Here is a 16,500-nt window from a genome sequence, read left to right as displayed (position 1 = left end):
TCACAGTTCGATACCTTTAATTGGGCATAATGTCCCACGTTATTTTTCATCAAAAACGGAAGGTGAAAAACTGCTGAAATTTGAACTGATATGAGTATTGCCAGTATGTGTAAAAAGTAAAGTAATATATGTAAAACTATATAATAAAATTATTCAAAAGGAAAAATAATGAATTGTTCAGTGTTTATTTTAGCCTTTTTGCCGACAAATAAAATGATATACATAAAATAATGTAAATAAATTACTGAAGAGGAATATAGAAAATAGCTGTTTGAGGGATGAAATCCAGATCCTGTTTTCCTCCTGTCATCTTCTTCTTCTTCTTTTTTTTTTTTTTTTAACCTGTGCTGTAAAGCATTCTACAGTTTGATGATTAAATTAAGCTGCTGTTTGATAACATTCCTTTGAATTGCTTGCAAGAATAAGACACAGGACTGCAAATCTCTCTTTTTTTTTTTTTTTTTTTCTCTCATTCAAACTCTGTAAAATATAAAGCACGTTGTTGTTACTATGAAGAAGTACTTTGTTGAATTAAAACTACATATTTGTTATGAGCTTTACAAACTGCATCAACCATTTCAAATTTATCAACAATAACAGATTTTAAAATACATATTTCACAAATTTACGATGAAATAACATTGAAACACCACCACTTTTCACAAATTTTGAGTTAAACTTTTAGAAAGTTATCTGGTTTGGTGTTTTTCATCCAAACCAGTTTCTCTCTGAAAGTTATATAATAGATACAATGTAATTATGTAGGTGGATCCCCCCCAAAAAAAATAGGTTACAAGCATCAGCATTTGAAAAGTGATTATTGTGAAGGGAAATGCTTTTTGCCCAGAATGTAAACAAATAGCACTACTTGTCTGGCAGCAGTTGTGCAGGTAGTAAGTCCGCTGACACATCAGAGCGATTGAAATGGCAAGCTGCTTAGAAAAGTGGTCTCGCTTGGAGAGGAGAGCTATGATTCATTATCCTGTCTGAGTATCTGGAACGTGGCCATATCTTTACTACCGATTGTTATTCTGCCACTTTGACAAGGTCACATGAAGCCATCCGGCATAGGCACTCTGACATGTTGAGCGAGGTGTCATCTTCTTGTAAGACAATGCCCGGCCCCATACTGGCTGCAAAAGTTTAAATGGGAAGTCTGGAGTCATCTCCCATATAGCCTTGATTTACCATCCAGTGACTATTTCTTTTTTCTGAAATTAAACGAACATTTATCTGGAATGAGATTATCAGACAGTGATGTGAAAGCAGCTACTGAGAACAGACTGAATGGGTAGAAACATGATTTCCCAAGCTGGGTTAAATAAGGTGGTCCTGCATTCAAATAAATGCTTTTAATGGATTAGGTGATTATGTTGAAAAATGATAGGCAAGTATGCCTCTTAATTCCCTTTTGTATTTACTATCTACTATTAATAAATATTTTTTTATTACCCTTGTAACCTTTTTTTTTTCTTTGGATCCACCCTCATGTATGCTAGCATTTTTGGTACTGTTAGAAATGTTACCAACAGCGGCAAAAATGCTAGCGCCAGCAAGCCCCGATGAATGCCAAGTGTTTCCTACATATTCCTGTATTTAATTTTTTGTTCAGTGTTTTTAGGTAGTATAATTTTATAGTATTCATCAGCAAGTAAGAATACCTTCGTAATTGCACTTCTTTTATCAGACTTCTTATGAAAGAAAAAAGGTTTTACTGCAGTAATAACACATATAGTTTTTTTAAGCTACTATTTAGATTCCAACATTTTGTAGTAATAGTGTGTAAAGTAAAGTGTGTAAGTAATAGTGTGTAAAGTGTAAGTATTGCAGGATTATTCTTCTGAAATTTTTAGATTAAAAAAAATGATTTTTTATTCATTTAACATTGAGACTCAGGGATCGTACGGTCCTTAAGAGTCCTTAAGTTTTTTGGAATTGATTTTTCGCCCTTAAAGGTTCTTAATTTCGACCAAATTCGGTAGGAGGTCCTTAATTTTAATCATCTGAATTTTCTGTCTGTTTTTATGACCGTCATTTTGAATGTGAATTAGCATTTTGGACAAATATTTCTGGCGATTCATTGACAAATAGAGTTATCTTTTGAATGGGTGAGTAAGTTCATGGGTTATAATTTGTTCCTATTTCTAATATAAACAATGGGATACTCAAGTTTCTGAGCAAGAAGCGAAACATAAGCATTTCGTAATTATTCCATTTTTTCTAATGAAAAGCTCTTAAACAACTTTTCGCGTTTGGGAATGGGAATTCCTTATTAAACGGTTCCAAATTTGGCGACTTATCAACATTTTGGCAATTTAAAGATCAGTTTCTATAGAAAACATTTAATTCGGAAATCTGAGAATTTTTCGAAGACATTTTTTTCTAAATATTATAACATTGATCAATTTCATTAAAATAATGCTAATATATTGAAATTGTATTCAAGAAATAACATTAAAATTAAGCATTTTTATTTTTTGCTATCATAAGTGATATTGCTTTCGATTTTGGCGACTTATTACACAATATTTTGAATTTCAAAAATAAGCAAGGTAATAAATGCTCTCTGCTTTAACACAATTTATGAAACAATTCTTAGCAAAAGCGAAATAGCTATGTAATTAATTAAAACTGCCTCCGTTGTAATTTTTTCATGGTGAGAGTTTTTCCCATGTAGTTGTCTCAATATGCGTCAGTTTTCTCTATAAAATTAATTTTATACTTTTTCCTCTAATTTTTTAAAAAATATTTCAGCCTTTTTGCTGTTGCAGAATAGGTAGGGGTAATTTTTCCTTAGGATTTTAGATACTGACTTGCAAAGTTTAGAAGGATTTTAAGGCAAGATTTACAGATTCACAATTCTAGAAGATTCTAGACAAATGTCTTCATGGGAAATGCTTTTTGCCCAGAATGTAAACAAATAGCACTACTTGTCTGGCAGCAGTTGTGCAGGTAGTAAGTCCGCTGACACGTCAGAGCGATTGAAATGGCAAGCTGCTTAGAAAAGTGGTCTCGCTTGGAGAGGAGAGCTATGATTCATTATCCTGTCTGAGTATCTGGAACGTGGCCATATCTTTACTACCGATTGTTATTCTGCCACTTTGACAAGGTCACATGAAGCCATCCGGCATAGGCACTCTGATATGTTGAGCGAGGTGTCATCTTCTTGTAAGACAATGCCCGGCCCCATACTGGCTGCAAAAGTTTAAATGGGAAGTCTGGAGTCATCTCCCATATAGCCTTGATTTACCATCCAGTGACTATTTCTTTTTTCTGAAATTAAACGAACATTTATCTGGAATGAGATTATCAGACAGTGATGTGAAAGCAGCTACTGAGAACAGACTGAATGGGCAGAAACATGATTTCCCAAGCTGGGTTAAATAAGGTGGTCCTGCATTCAAATAAATGCTTTTAATGGATTAGGTGATTATGTTGAAAAATGATAGGCAAGTATGCCTCTTAATTCCCTTTTGTATTTACTATCTACTATTAATAAATATTTAATAATTATTAATAAATATTAATAATATTAACACATAATGGATGTATTTTACAGAAAGTTTGTTGTAAACTTTAACTTTTTGGAGAATTTTCTAAAAAACAATGAAAACATAATATTTAAATGTTTTATTTCTGTTACAGAAGTCTTTTTTTTTCTTATTATATTTATCTTCCCGTTGTATTCTCTACTTTTCACTAGATACAAGCATGGAAAATATCAAAAATGCTTCTAATCTTATGACATGGACAGGCATTCATAAAAAGGAATTTATTTATTAATTAAGAAATTGAAAACTGACACTTCAAAAGATTAATCATATGTCTCAATGCATCATCAGTGGCGTAATTAGGCTGGGGCAAGGGGGGGGGAATGTGTTTTCAGGCTACTTACTACCCTAGCTACTTACTGCTTTTGTATCATACACAGGGCTGGCACTACGCATTTTCCCACCTGATGCAATCTCTAAGGATCCTAAATTCTAAAATTTTGCCATTTCTTGATTTTGTTGTTCAGTGTGTCACTAAATTCTAAAAATTCTGTTACATCGGCTCTGTAACTGGCCCTTATTGTATATCATTTCATATTTATTCTGAATGTTCACATTACTAAAATAAAATTAGCACCTTTTTCTATAAAATCTACGTGCATTTATTTATTTATTTTTTAGAATAACAGAAATCTTTAATCAAATCCAAAAGTTCTAAAAGGAAGAGGAAACTTATTGAAAAAAGGTACTGAATACATAAAGAGAAAGAAAATTATTCTTCAAAGATATGTACAGTTATTATTATGTAAATTAAGCAGTTGTTTATAATTTCACTCTTTGCTATAATTTTCCCTTTCTGTTTTCTCACCAGAATGAAAATCACCTAGATAGTTTTTAAACTAAGGTTTTGGAGTTGCAAGACAGAATTCGTTTTTGACCATCGCTTGCACCGTGCATTAGTTCCTATCAGCTCTGATATTTTTAATTATTCATCTTTGCGTTATTGCTGCCGATATTTGAATTTGTAATGCGATAACTAGGTGACGACGAGTTATGAGTTTGTTAAGGGCATGTTACTGAGCCAGCTTAGATCAAAATTAAATTGTGTGGTCTTTGACCGCTAGTCCGCATTTTTAGTTTGAATTTGGCTGTTACTGTTTAATTGGATCACCATAAGCTGTAGTTGATTTTGCTAGCATAAGAACATGCCATTATATTCTAAAGGTCGTTTTAAAAAAGAGGTAGCTTTTCTTTAAATCTTTATCCGACTTTATAGTTACCTTTAGACATAGCAATAATTTGCTTCATTCCTATCAGGGGTTTTGGACTATTTAACGTTTACCAGATCAAGTAAAACCTCGTAGGTACTTTATCGAGAGATTGTTAAGTTAGGAGATAAAACACGCATAAACTAGTGGGAATATCGGTTTGCATATTGAAAGAAATTTCTTAAAGAAGATGCTTAAAGAGAATGAATTGGTATAATAGCAGAATGTCTGGAAAGGCTTCAATTTAAAAAGATGCACAAATATTTTGCTGAGTACTGTTGCTACAAAACATAAATGTTTTTTAGCTTTAAATTTGTAGTTATCTTAATATCGTTTAAGAATCAATGTCATAAATAACATGTATTTTAAACTGTGACATGTTAATCGATTGTGATTTTAATAGTGCCTCTTAACAAATATTTTCAAAAAATAGTTTTAATAGTAGCCATATTCCATGTAAATTTAAAATGACTAAGTACCCTTATCCAACTAGCTAATTTAATTATTTATAACTAATTGGTCACAATTAAAAGTTATCTGTGCATATTAAAGTGAGTGCATATAAAGTAAGTTGCCTTTCATTAATCTCTACCATGGTCACAGACCAAAAATGTAAAAACTAACGTGAAACTTAATTCTTTGCATCTAGTGAGACTTAAATTTAATACAAAACAGCTTATTACCTCTGATGCTTTAGTGGCTTATCGGAACCTTAAAATATATTAACTAGGTTACAACCCCAGGAACTCGAGAAGTTATGACACAAACTGCATCAGACAAGCCAAACTTTCAAAACTTGGCAAGCGTGCCTACATAAGGCTTTCAGGTTTGTTCTGTCAGCAGGCAAGCTCTCTGTAGGCAAGCATTAGCAGTGGCAATAGCCAGTCTTCTGTAACGAGTCAGTCTGATTATGATTTTGCTTCTCATTTTAACCTATGCCGTTTGACATAAAATCTACCTGCTATTTAATAAACCTCTGAACTGTACGCGGAGCAAGTATGCGACAAAATGAGACATAAAAGAAAACTATCAATATAAAGCTAAATTAGTAAAACATAAATAAAATATCACTAATCTTCTTTCAAATATGTCCAACTGTTATAAAGTATTTAATGCTACCTGATAAATTTTATAAAGTTGATTTAATTCACAAATTTGTTTTATAATTATGTTTAATAAATTATGTTTAATAATAATGCATTCTGCTTGTAGATCTATTTTATTCTTAGGATGGTATCGCAAAAGTGAAGTTCAGGCATAGCTAATATCTTTAATTGAATTTATTCAGTTCCCATTTGTTGATGGGTCCTTAATTTTTGACATTAATGGTCCTTAAAAGTACCGTATATACGGGCGTATAAGTCGACCCCCCCCTTCGACATAAAAAATTTGTAGAAAATAAGAAACCCGCGTATGAGTCGACCCCCCACTTCCAAAATCGATCCAGAAACTTCGAAATTTTTTTTTAAGTACTACATTTATTCAAAATCATATGAGAAAATAAAAGTAAATATACGATAAAAAAATACCTTGGTAAATAAACAAAATCAAAATCCTTCTTCTAGAATTTGTTCCGGAAATTCTAGAATTCTAGAATTTGTTCCGGAAAAGATTCGTGTACGTAAAATCTATCTGCATTTCCCCTCTTTAAAAGTTAAAAGAAATATTCAAAACTGTTCAGTTATTGCGTGGGCTATTTTTTTAAATTTTGACGTGTACGCCTGTTAACAATGAATGAAATTATGATTTTGACAAAGATGGATTCCTTTCTGTCGAGGAATTTGATGCAGTGTATATGAACTTTCCAAATATTGACACGAGGTTTCTGTTATTGACTTTGATAAGTAAGTTTAATCTGCATGATTTATTTTGATATGTATGAAGTATGAAACTCTGTGATTAGTTCGTCACATAATTTAAGTCATGAAATTACTTCAAGTAAGTGACTTTTTGATAAGTCGTCCAATTTGAGTGCGGGAAGAAAACAACTGCATTATATAAAGAAATTTTTGAACTTCTGATTCTTTTAATTTTTTATGGCCCCGCGTATAAGTCGACCCCCCCACACTTTAAAGTCTTTTTTTGTCCAAAATATCTCGACTTATACGCAGGTATATATGGTTCTTCATTTACATGTGCAGAAATGCTTCTTTTTCAGGTGATTATAAAGAATTATGATTTTGACAAAGATGGATTCCTTTCTGTCGAGGAATTCGATGCAGTGTATATGAACTTTCCAAATATTGACACATTTTCTGTTATTGACTTTGATAAGTAAGTTTAATCTGCATGATTTATTTTGATTTGTATGAATTGTAATATGATACTAGGTAAAGAATTAATCAGAATTTTTGATTTATAATGTTGAAAATTTGGTTTTAAAATTTCTTAAAATGAAGTAATAGCATATAAATAACATGAAAGCTCGTAAAATTTTATTACATGCTTTAAAAGAAAAGTAACAGTGCAAAATACAAAGGGCATTCAATAAGCCTACGTATGATATAATATTTGTGAGCTGATGAAGTGTATTGAAATGATTGCATCATCTTTGGAAATATAAAATGGGAAGCACACGAAGCAGAGGATATATAAATGTTAATTTAGGTATATTTAAGTGTTCTCAGTCAGTGATATCTGGTAGTATTTAAAATATTGTTTAATGTTTGGTGAATGAATTCTTGAATTCTTGATAAAAGAAAGTGTAGCATTTGCAAAAATTCATGGATACATGATTCTGGTTTGTGGTGATACAATATTTTCTATACCATGGTCAAGAGAGAAGCTAGCATGTTAAACAAGGTGGAATGTTACTCATTAATGATCCTAGTTTAGGCAACAATGTGGCTGCGATTACTGAAGCAATGTGTACTAAGAATGAAGAATATGTAGCAGAAGATAGATGAGTATTGGTTTATCAGATTACTACAGAAATGGACATTATTGATGGATCTGAGGAAACAATCTTTTATGTGAAGCATGAGATGCTAGACTAGTTGGATGCGAAAACGTTGATTCTTGAAATGATCAACTACTCTCAAGAATTATCTATGGCAAATTCTAATGAAATTTCTTATTCACGGCTATTGATAAGAGATGAAATATTGTTCCACAAATGTGACATGAAATGCCTATGTAAAATAAATAAATAAATAAATAAAAAGTTACTGAATGACCCTCGTAGGTGAAGAAACAGTAAATTATTTATAGTCAGTGTTATGCATGTTGCTTGAAGAAAGAGCAGACTGCATCTTTCAGTTTTATGCATTGATATTAAAAGCTGTGTTACCCCTTTTCATTATTTAAAGCTAATTAGATGGGGGTTCATATGCCTCGTAAATAATTTTTGCATTATAAGATTAATAACTTATACTGTATACCGAACCGAAGAAACGTGAAGATTTATAGATGAAGAAGGAATAAAAAATTCATATGTAATATATTGTTGTAGACATAGAGGTTAATTTCTAGGATAGTGAAATTTTTCAGGAACTTAAAATAAGTGGTTTCATTTTACTTTGAAATACACTCTTATGTACCAAAACTGTATCTTTCGTACTAAAACTACTGTCCTTACACATTAAAGCTTTATTCAAATTAAGTTATTCTTCAGTAGTTTATCTGAAACTTTAGTCAGTCACTGTTTTTTAAAATAAATAAAATGTAGCTTACACAAGTTTTGGAAACTGAATTTTGCATTTGATATTATTAAGAAATTTAAAATTCCACTATCGATCTTATATTTTGTAATAATTTTTCCCTTCAGTATATATCTAAATTTTTTCAACATTAATTGTAAATTTAAAAAATGTATTTTTGCATTAATTTGTTAAAAGTTACTCTCAGGTGCACCAATTAAGAAAAGTCTAGATCCCTTGGCATATTGTTATTTCATGGACACATAGTATCCTTTTTCTTTGTTTATGTGATAAAAAAGCTGGGTTATGAGGCATTTCAAAATAATATAGGGACCCTAGGGACTTAAGCTTTGTGGGATCAGGCTCTGGGTACTCCTTCGTAAAGGATTTTGAATTCACCTTTATGTTTACTGTATTTCACTATACACAAGTGACTTAAGAATGCTTGTAATTTTATGAAAATTTATAGTATTTGAATATTTATCTAAAATAGGTTTTCTACATTAAAATGCAAATGTAAAATCTAACATATGTTTGCTATATGTTTCTCTTGCATATAAAAATGTGATCTTATTGTTTGTATTTATTTCAACTAAGGGGAAACTAATAAAAATAAATAAAACAAAAGAAAAGAAAAGAAGGAAGAAAGGAAATGCTTAAATTGTATGTTTGATTATTACAAGATGAGTCTATAATAGAATGTACACAATCTCGAATTTTATCTCAGCACAATTAATGCATTTAAAATATTCCTAAAGAAATATTTTTACATATTTTTGAAAGTAACTAGTTGCAATTTTAGATTCTGTTCCAATGATATATTATTTCATTAGAAACGCTTTTTTAGAGACAAATATTTAATGTACATTTTGATGATATTTTGTGCCCTCTTTTGTACTCCAATATTACTTGTTTAGAAGTGAGAATAATTTAAATTGATATTTGATTTAATTACTTATCAAGTTTAGTAATTATTTAACTGGTATTAATGTAACAATAATATGCCTTATAAAATACTACATTAGTTTTTAAATATTCAAGAAAAGTAAATTTAATTTTCTTCATCAATGTGAAAAACAGATGCTTGTTAGCATTTTCTGTATTTATTATTATAATCATGTTTTCTATGTCTTATTTATTGAATTCCCTTCTACACTAAAAAATCTTATGTCTCCACTTTAATTACAGTCTAAAATTATATGATTTTTTTTTTCATGTATTAGGTGACATTATTCAGATATGGATTTTTTGAATTTTTCATGCTCACCTGATCACATTCAGATTGATCATAAAAACATCAAACACATTCTGATTTTAAGAATTTAATCATATTTCCTCAGGCTCATAAAATTCTATTTCTATTTTTTTTTTTTTTGTTTGTTTGTTTGTTTCAAAGGTCCAAAAAGCTGCCAAGTGTGCATCAGTGCACTTGTATAAATATGTCTTCAATTTCACTTCAAAAACCTCATGTGCTAGCTTTGTACTAGCATTAGTACAATGCTATGACTTCCCAGTCTGACTGCAAATATGGAATTTGATTGTTTAGATATGTTACCACAGTCCCGATGATGATGGGAGTAAAACAACTACCTCTACTGATGATGGGCCTCTTACATAGAACACTGGTTATTTCATTCTAAACTTGGTATTTGGTAGTGCAAATTAGCTATATGTTTATTTGCAATATACAAACAGTTTTCCTTCGAAAATTACCCATGAAATCACTGTTCTCTATAAATATTTCTTGCATACATGAATAGAGTCATTAGGCTATCTGAGTGCAGGTATGTGAAAAACATGCAGTGCTCATGCCATGGTTTGAACTCTGGATCTCCCAGATGTTCTCAAATGTTTCAAATGTGCTTCCAGTAACACCACAAAGGCACATGGAAAGGAGGGAGAAAATACAGAAAATACATTATATATCCATACTAATTCACTGGCCGTATGAAATCATTATTTTGAAATACAAACCCTTTTATTGTATTGCAGTTCAAAACTGAAAATACATATTATTTACTTTTCATCCATACTGTTTGTTATTTTAGTTAACAGATTTTCTTTAATCTATTGAAAATGAAAATTTTCAAAAAGAAAGTCTTGAAAATAAAGATTTCCTATTCACTTAGGTTCATTCTGATTCCTCAAAATCGATAAGAGTTTTGATTAAAGTATATACCAAACAGAAGCTTATTGCTCTACCCAATTTTATGTTTTACTTTAGTATGTTCCTCTTCTGTCTCTATATATTAAGTTATTATGTGCTCTTCTATCCTCTGTGTGTGTGTTTGATCAAATACAGGGTAATTCTAAAATATCTAGCAGAAATATAAAGGCAGGTAGAGGAAACCAAAATAAGCAAATTTTGCAGTTTAATGTGTGCCTATCATGTGTGTAGGCTGATTTGTAAGGAAATATGTCCATTAAATATGTAAGAAAGACATGTATCTAAATCATCTAGCAGAAATTTAAAGGCAAATCAAAATAAGCAAATTTTGCAATGTAATATATTTACCTAGCCTGTGTATATGCTGGTAAGGCATTTTAGCCAGTAAATAAGCAAGAGAGAGGAAAAAAAAGTCAAAGAAAAATATGTCAAAAGAAAGAAACATTTTAATGATTCAGCATTTTACTTTGGGTGCTTGAAAGTGGAACCACCAACAGTAATACATGATTCATTCTCAACAGGGCCCACTAGCGGCTGAGCAGTAAAGACGCTGAGCACTGGTTGTTCGGTCCGAGGTTCAAATCCCGTGAATGGGCTGGCTTCATGGGCGTTTTCATGGTTTTCCTCATGTGTAATGTGTATACGAGCCAGTTTCCCTTAGTTAGTGCCTAAGCCATCCCTCCCTTTAAGCAGATAGCCCTTGTGTTCTTTGCCATAATTAAGTAATCCAATCCAATTCATTCTCAACAGTGTTTAATTAATTTGCTTGAACGTTTTGGCAATTTGGCAGTTATTAAGAGGCAGTCTTGGGAATCATTCTCTGAACATCCCATGGCCACCTGCTCCATTTCCATATATAGCTACAGAAATAAAATGCACTGATGATTTATGCCTGCAGATTGATTTCATATAACCCTCTGACATCTCAACAGGCCATTTCTGCATCTACATTTCCTTAAAAATCTGCTTATTTCAATCACATCCATCTGCCTTTACATATTCGCGAGATAATTTAGCAATCACCCAGTATTAGAATCCCCCAGTATTAGACCTGTGATGAATAAAATAAATAGGATAATTAATTCAAAGGAGAAAATACATTATTAATCAGTTGTTTGATTCATTTGATATACTTTTGTTAATTGCATTGCTACTTAAAATTCTATACTATTTGTTCTTAAATATTATGTAATTTTGTATGAAATACTTTGATATTAAAATTTTTCCTTATTTTTCAGAGATGGTATGATAAGTAAAACAGATTTGAAAGCTTATTTTCTCACCTATAATTGTAAAGCTGTCAGAGTTGCATTCCAACATGATTTTAGTGAAACAACTTATTTTAAGCCTACATTTTGTGGTCATTGTGCAGGTTTGGTATGTATAAAATTATGACAATTTTATCTTTGAAGAGCTTAATATTGTATGAATAAATCACTTTTTAGTTAATTTATTTTAATTTTACAATTAAATTATATGTATGATGCTGACAAAATTAGGCATGATGCAGTCTCGTAAACTGCAGCATAATGAATTATTTAAAATAAGAACAATATTTTCAATAAGGTACTGCTTAACTTTTTTATAATAGTAGATATTAAAAGTGATTGTGGTATCTCTTGGAGTGTATAACATTTTTATTTTAGCTAATTAGCATTTTTTAGTGCCTATTTAAAAAAATCAATTTTTGGAAATTATTGTTTGCTTTTTAGCATTTTGCTTTTGCATTTGTTTTGCCACTGTATTTTCTATGTTAATATTTGGCACTTATTCTAAAAACAATATTATCATTGGTTATTATTTTATCATAATTTTTGATTTTATGCACATTTGCAATGCTTTAGGAAATATTTTTTCTGATTTTGGCTTTTGTAATTGACTAACTTATCAGTTATTTCAACAATGCTATTTATTTGGTACTCCAGGTTACTATACATTTTTGAAATTTAAAACTTTTTTCATTAAAATTCCCTTTAAAATTCTACATTTTGCTTCAAATTTGCTTTTGTTTTTCTGCAAATAATTACTCGTAACTATTTAATTTTTTTTAATGTAAAATGCATATTTCTTTTAAGTTGCGAAAGGGCAGCTTATATCTTGATGGGTGCATTTAAAAAAACATTCTTTCAATTTTTGTTTTTAATTTTAAAGTTCGAATTTAAAAGATTAATTAGTTTTCATTTGATTAATTATTTTTGCAATTCATTCAGATATAATTCAGAAGTGTTACTTTGTTGAAATTTCTTTTGATTGTTTCTTGAAAATCAGCAAAGAACTGACTATTAAGATTGACCAAAGGATTACTGCAGCATTATTCATGGCAATAATAGTATCTAACTAAATATCCTTCAAGTCTTGATCTTCATGTATCTGTAAAATGTAAGTAAGGAAATAATTATACCAAAGTAGTTGAAACGAGTTTTATACCTCAAAAAACAAGCTGAAAAGAAAGAAATTAGAAAGAAAAAGAAAGCTTAAGTTAAAAAACAATTAAATTGGTGTTCTTCCTTACAGGAAACCCATAATGAACGAAAAAAAAATGCCTTCTCTGTATGTAAAAGGGAGAAATTTTTTAAAAAGTAAAAACAACATAACTGACCTTTAATAAAAGAAAAATTAAGATGTTAAAAAATAGTTGAATAGGATTTTTTACACCAATTACCTTCCTAAAATCAAAGACTAACAATAGAAATTAATTTGCTTTTGCTACTATGTACAGGCAGCAGAAATAAAAGCCAATCAAATCAAATTAACCAACCAAGTTCATGATTTCAGCATAGGCAATTCAAACATAAATTTCATTTTGATAAAAGGCACTCCAAAATAATAAAATGCTAGAAAACGTACAACTCATAGAGACAGAACATAAATCTGTACCATGTCAGAGCAGCTCAGTCTTAGATAATAGCATTTCTTACTGCAATTGTTATATTCCTCTTTTTAAATTATTCATATTTTTTATTTTGTTGATTAAAATGTATAGAATATATTTTTATGCTCAAAGAAGATAGACTTTGCACCTGTGTCCTTTGAAATGTTCAGAATTTTCATATGAAGTCATTGTTAATCTGAGATTAAATATTTATTAGTTATTGTTTTGAAAATAATACCTATTAAACCATAATTCTTATGGCTTGCCAGATAGTGATCCATTTTTAAATAAAAGAATCTATATACATTAGGAACCAGTATTGACTCAATTCATTTAAAAAATTGAGTTTTTTATTCAGAATTATCATTAATAACTGTATGTTATAAAATTTTGAAGATATAGTTTTTATGAGTTCATATAAGTAAAATTATCAGTGCTTTTATCAAATATTTTATTATATTTATTTACTTCACAGCTTTGGGGTATAATAAAGCAAGGATTTAAATGCCGAGGTAAGTTTCTTGTTAATTGGGTTAAATTCGTTATTTTATTTTGTATAATACTGAAATTTGATAACACAAATGTGTATTTGAAATCTGACTAAAGTCTCTAAATTTTACATAAATTTGCACTGTTTTAGTGAGCTGTTAAAATGTTGGATTAATCAGAAATGTTTAAGGTTAAAATAAGCAGTGTTACTGTACTGCACCAATTCTCATTTTTATAAATCTGTATAGAATTTTTTTGCTTTTAAAAGGCATTTAAATGTAAACCTGAAAGTAATATCTAAATAGAAAAATGAAAATTAAGTTATTTTGTTAAATGTAATTATGAAACCATATGCAAACTTTAAAAGAATTTGAAATAAAATAAATCCTCTCTAGGTTCCAAATAAAATGTTTTCAGATTAAATACATTGATATAACAATAAAAATAAATCAAACATGTTGATATATCTAAAGTATTAACTTTAAAAAAGATTTAAGATAGTATTTTTAAAAATTTGTTTAGGAAATATTTCATTCATAGTAAATTTTTTTGCATTATTTACCTTTTATTGTAGCTCATTAAGTAGATAGGGATTAAATATTAAAACAAAATTATCCATAAATTTGCTGAGCTAAATATTGGTAGAAAATAGTTCACAAACATTAAGGCCACGATCAAATATGGAAATATTTTGATTGTTTCCAGCAGTGACAGATGAGATGAAAATGCAGTTTGAACTATTCCAGACTTGAAAAAATAGTGATTACCATTATGCAATGTGCAGTCTTCCAAAAAACCTGTTTATGAATTCATTGAAGAAAAATGCTGTTAGAGATAAGTGAAACATTTGTTAATGAAGTTACTGTAAGTTTACTAGTAATGTGAAGATTAAGTTTAATATATAATATTTTAGTGAGTTTTAAATTCTATTATTCTATTATGAGCTGAGAAATTGGGAGATGCAGAAAAATTTTCAAAGTTCCTTTAATGAAAAGAAATTAGCCTGCATTTGAAAACCACTAGATTAAGAGATGTTGCAAATGATGACATTTCTGCTATAATTATATAATGAAATAAATTATGATATAATTTTTAATTAAATGTATGCTAAATGAATACGCTAATATTATGGTATAGAAAAGGGGGGAACCCACTGGTATTTCATATTAAAAAACTGGAGAAAACATTAAAGAAACAAGCATTAACATAATTAGCACAAGAAAGATTTGAATAACTCATTCAGTGGGTAATAATACATCATTGTTAATAACCTGTATTAATTCCAAGTACTTTAACAAATTTTTTACAATAGCATTAAAAAATCCCTTATCTGATTATATGTTGTCTTCTTCCAAAAATAATTTCCCAGTCTTATTTGGTTATTAAAGAGCAAGATAGCTGCAGTATGTAACATATTTTAATTTGAGTTGAAAATTGATTTAGAGGATAAAAATTAGATTATGTGCAAATGAAGAATAGTTTTATAGAGTTCATAAGCTTTATCAGCAAGTGCTTCAAAGATTTGTGTTGAAATTCTTAAATAAATAATATAAATGAAATTATTGTTCAATAAAATCTCCCCTCCCCATCTTGACACATTTTGGGGTTAAGGACAGTTATTTTATTTTTATTAGAGGATTACCAATGTGTTCAAAATATTCATTTATGGCAAAAAAAAAAATTACAAAAGTTTGTTTATAAATAATAATAAATGACATTTACAAAAGGTGATTAAAAAATTTGTGGATTTTTTCAATTATATTGCCTTTTTTTAGTATGATTAACTCATTAAGACACAGTCTGTTTTTCATCTCAACAACTTGTTTGGCTTTGTTTAAATGCATCTTCATACGTAAATAGAATTCAGTAATAAGAGTTGACCATTTCCCAATCTTCTATCTGATTTGACTTTGATTTGAATAAACGTTTTAATATTCAAAAACTAAAATTACACGACTGCATGAAGATTCCATTTTTTTTCCTGTGTGTACAAATTGTTGAATGCATGTTCATTTGTAGATATGCAAAGCAAATTAACCAACTTACTGCAATTTATTTTAAATTTGCTCATTTGAATTGAAAGAAAGGGTGAGAAAAAAGAGAATTTTATCGATATGCTGCTGATTATGAGATAATTAAGGACAGATAAAGAAGAAGAAGAAAATTAGTGTAGGTAAAAATGCTTCTAAGTATTGTATTTTTGAAGTAGCATAACGATAATAGCATAACGTTTTGAAAAAAGCAAATGGCAGTAGTACCTCAGTATATTTCTACTCTGAAATATGTTCGACTTGGTATGCATCCTATATGGACATTAAAAATTTTGTTTGCTATACAGCATTTGTTTGGAATATGACAATGAGTCACAATTGCTTGCACTATATGTGTTCATCTCTTTTGAGACAATGCTATGACTATTCATGAATGTCACTACACCTTTTACTACTCTTAAAACATCCTGCATATAACTCTGAATTTTAAAGTGATTTTGTGTTTTTACATGCAAGTGTTTTGTAAATTCTTAAATAATTATTTGTAGGGAAGTTAATGGCAAAATAAAGCAATGAAGAAAATC

The 16,500-nt window shown here is 29.6% G+C and overlaps 1 protein-coding gene across 5 annotated transcripts in view; it reads left to right on the top strand.

The window, feature by feature from the left end:
• LOC118189290 (ras guanyl-releasing protein 3-like) overlaps positions 1-16,500 on the top strand; it is a 194,450-nt gene that overhangs the window by 160,042 nt on the left and 17,908 nt on the right. For all 5 annotated transcript variants that reach the window (XM_085816009.1, XM_085816010.1, XM_085816011.1 and 2 more), the window contains 3 exons: positions 6,918-7,033; positions 11,803-11,941; positions 13,912-13,948. In XM_085816009.1, the coding sequence (XP_085672135.1) occupies positions 6,918-7,033; positions 11,803-11,941; positions 13,912-13,948 (292 nt within the window). The remainder of the gene's footprint in view (positions 1-6,917; positions 7,034-11,802; positions 11,942-13,911; positions 13,949-16,500) is intronic.

This window comes from Stegodyphus dumicola, chromosome 4, assembly GCF_044657685.1.
Source record: "Stegodyphus dumicola isolate Sdum_Otavi_A_Nest chromosome 4, ASM4465768v1".
Taxonomy (NCBI): domain Eukaryota; kingdom Metazoa; phylum Arthropoda; class Arachnida; order Araneae; family Eresidae; genus Stegodyphus; species Stegodyphus dumicola.
This window is presented reverse-complemented; position numbering and strand designations above follow the sequence as displayed.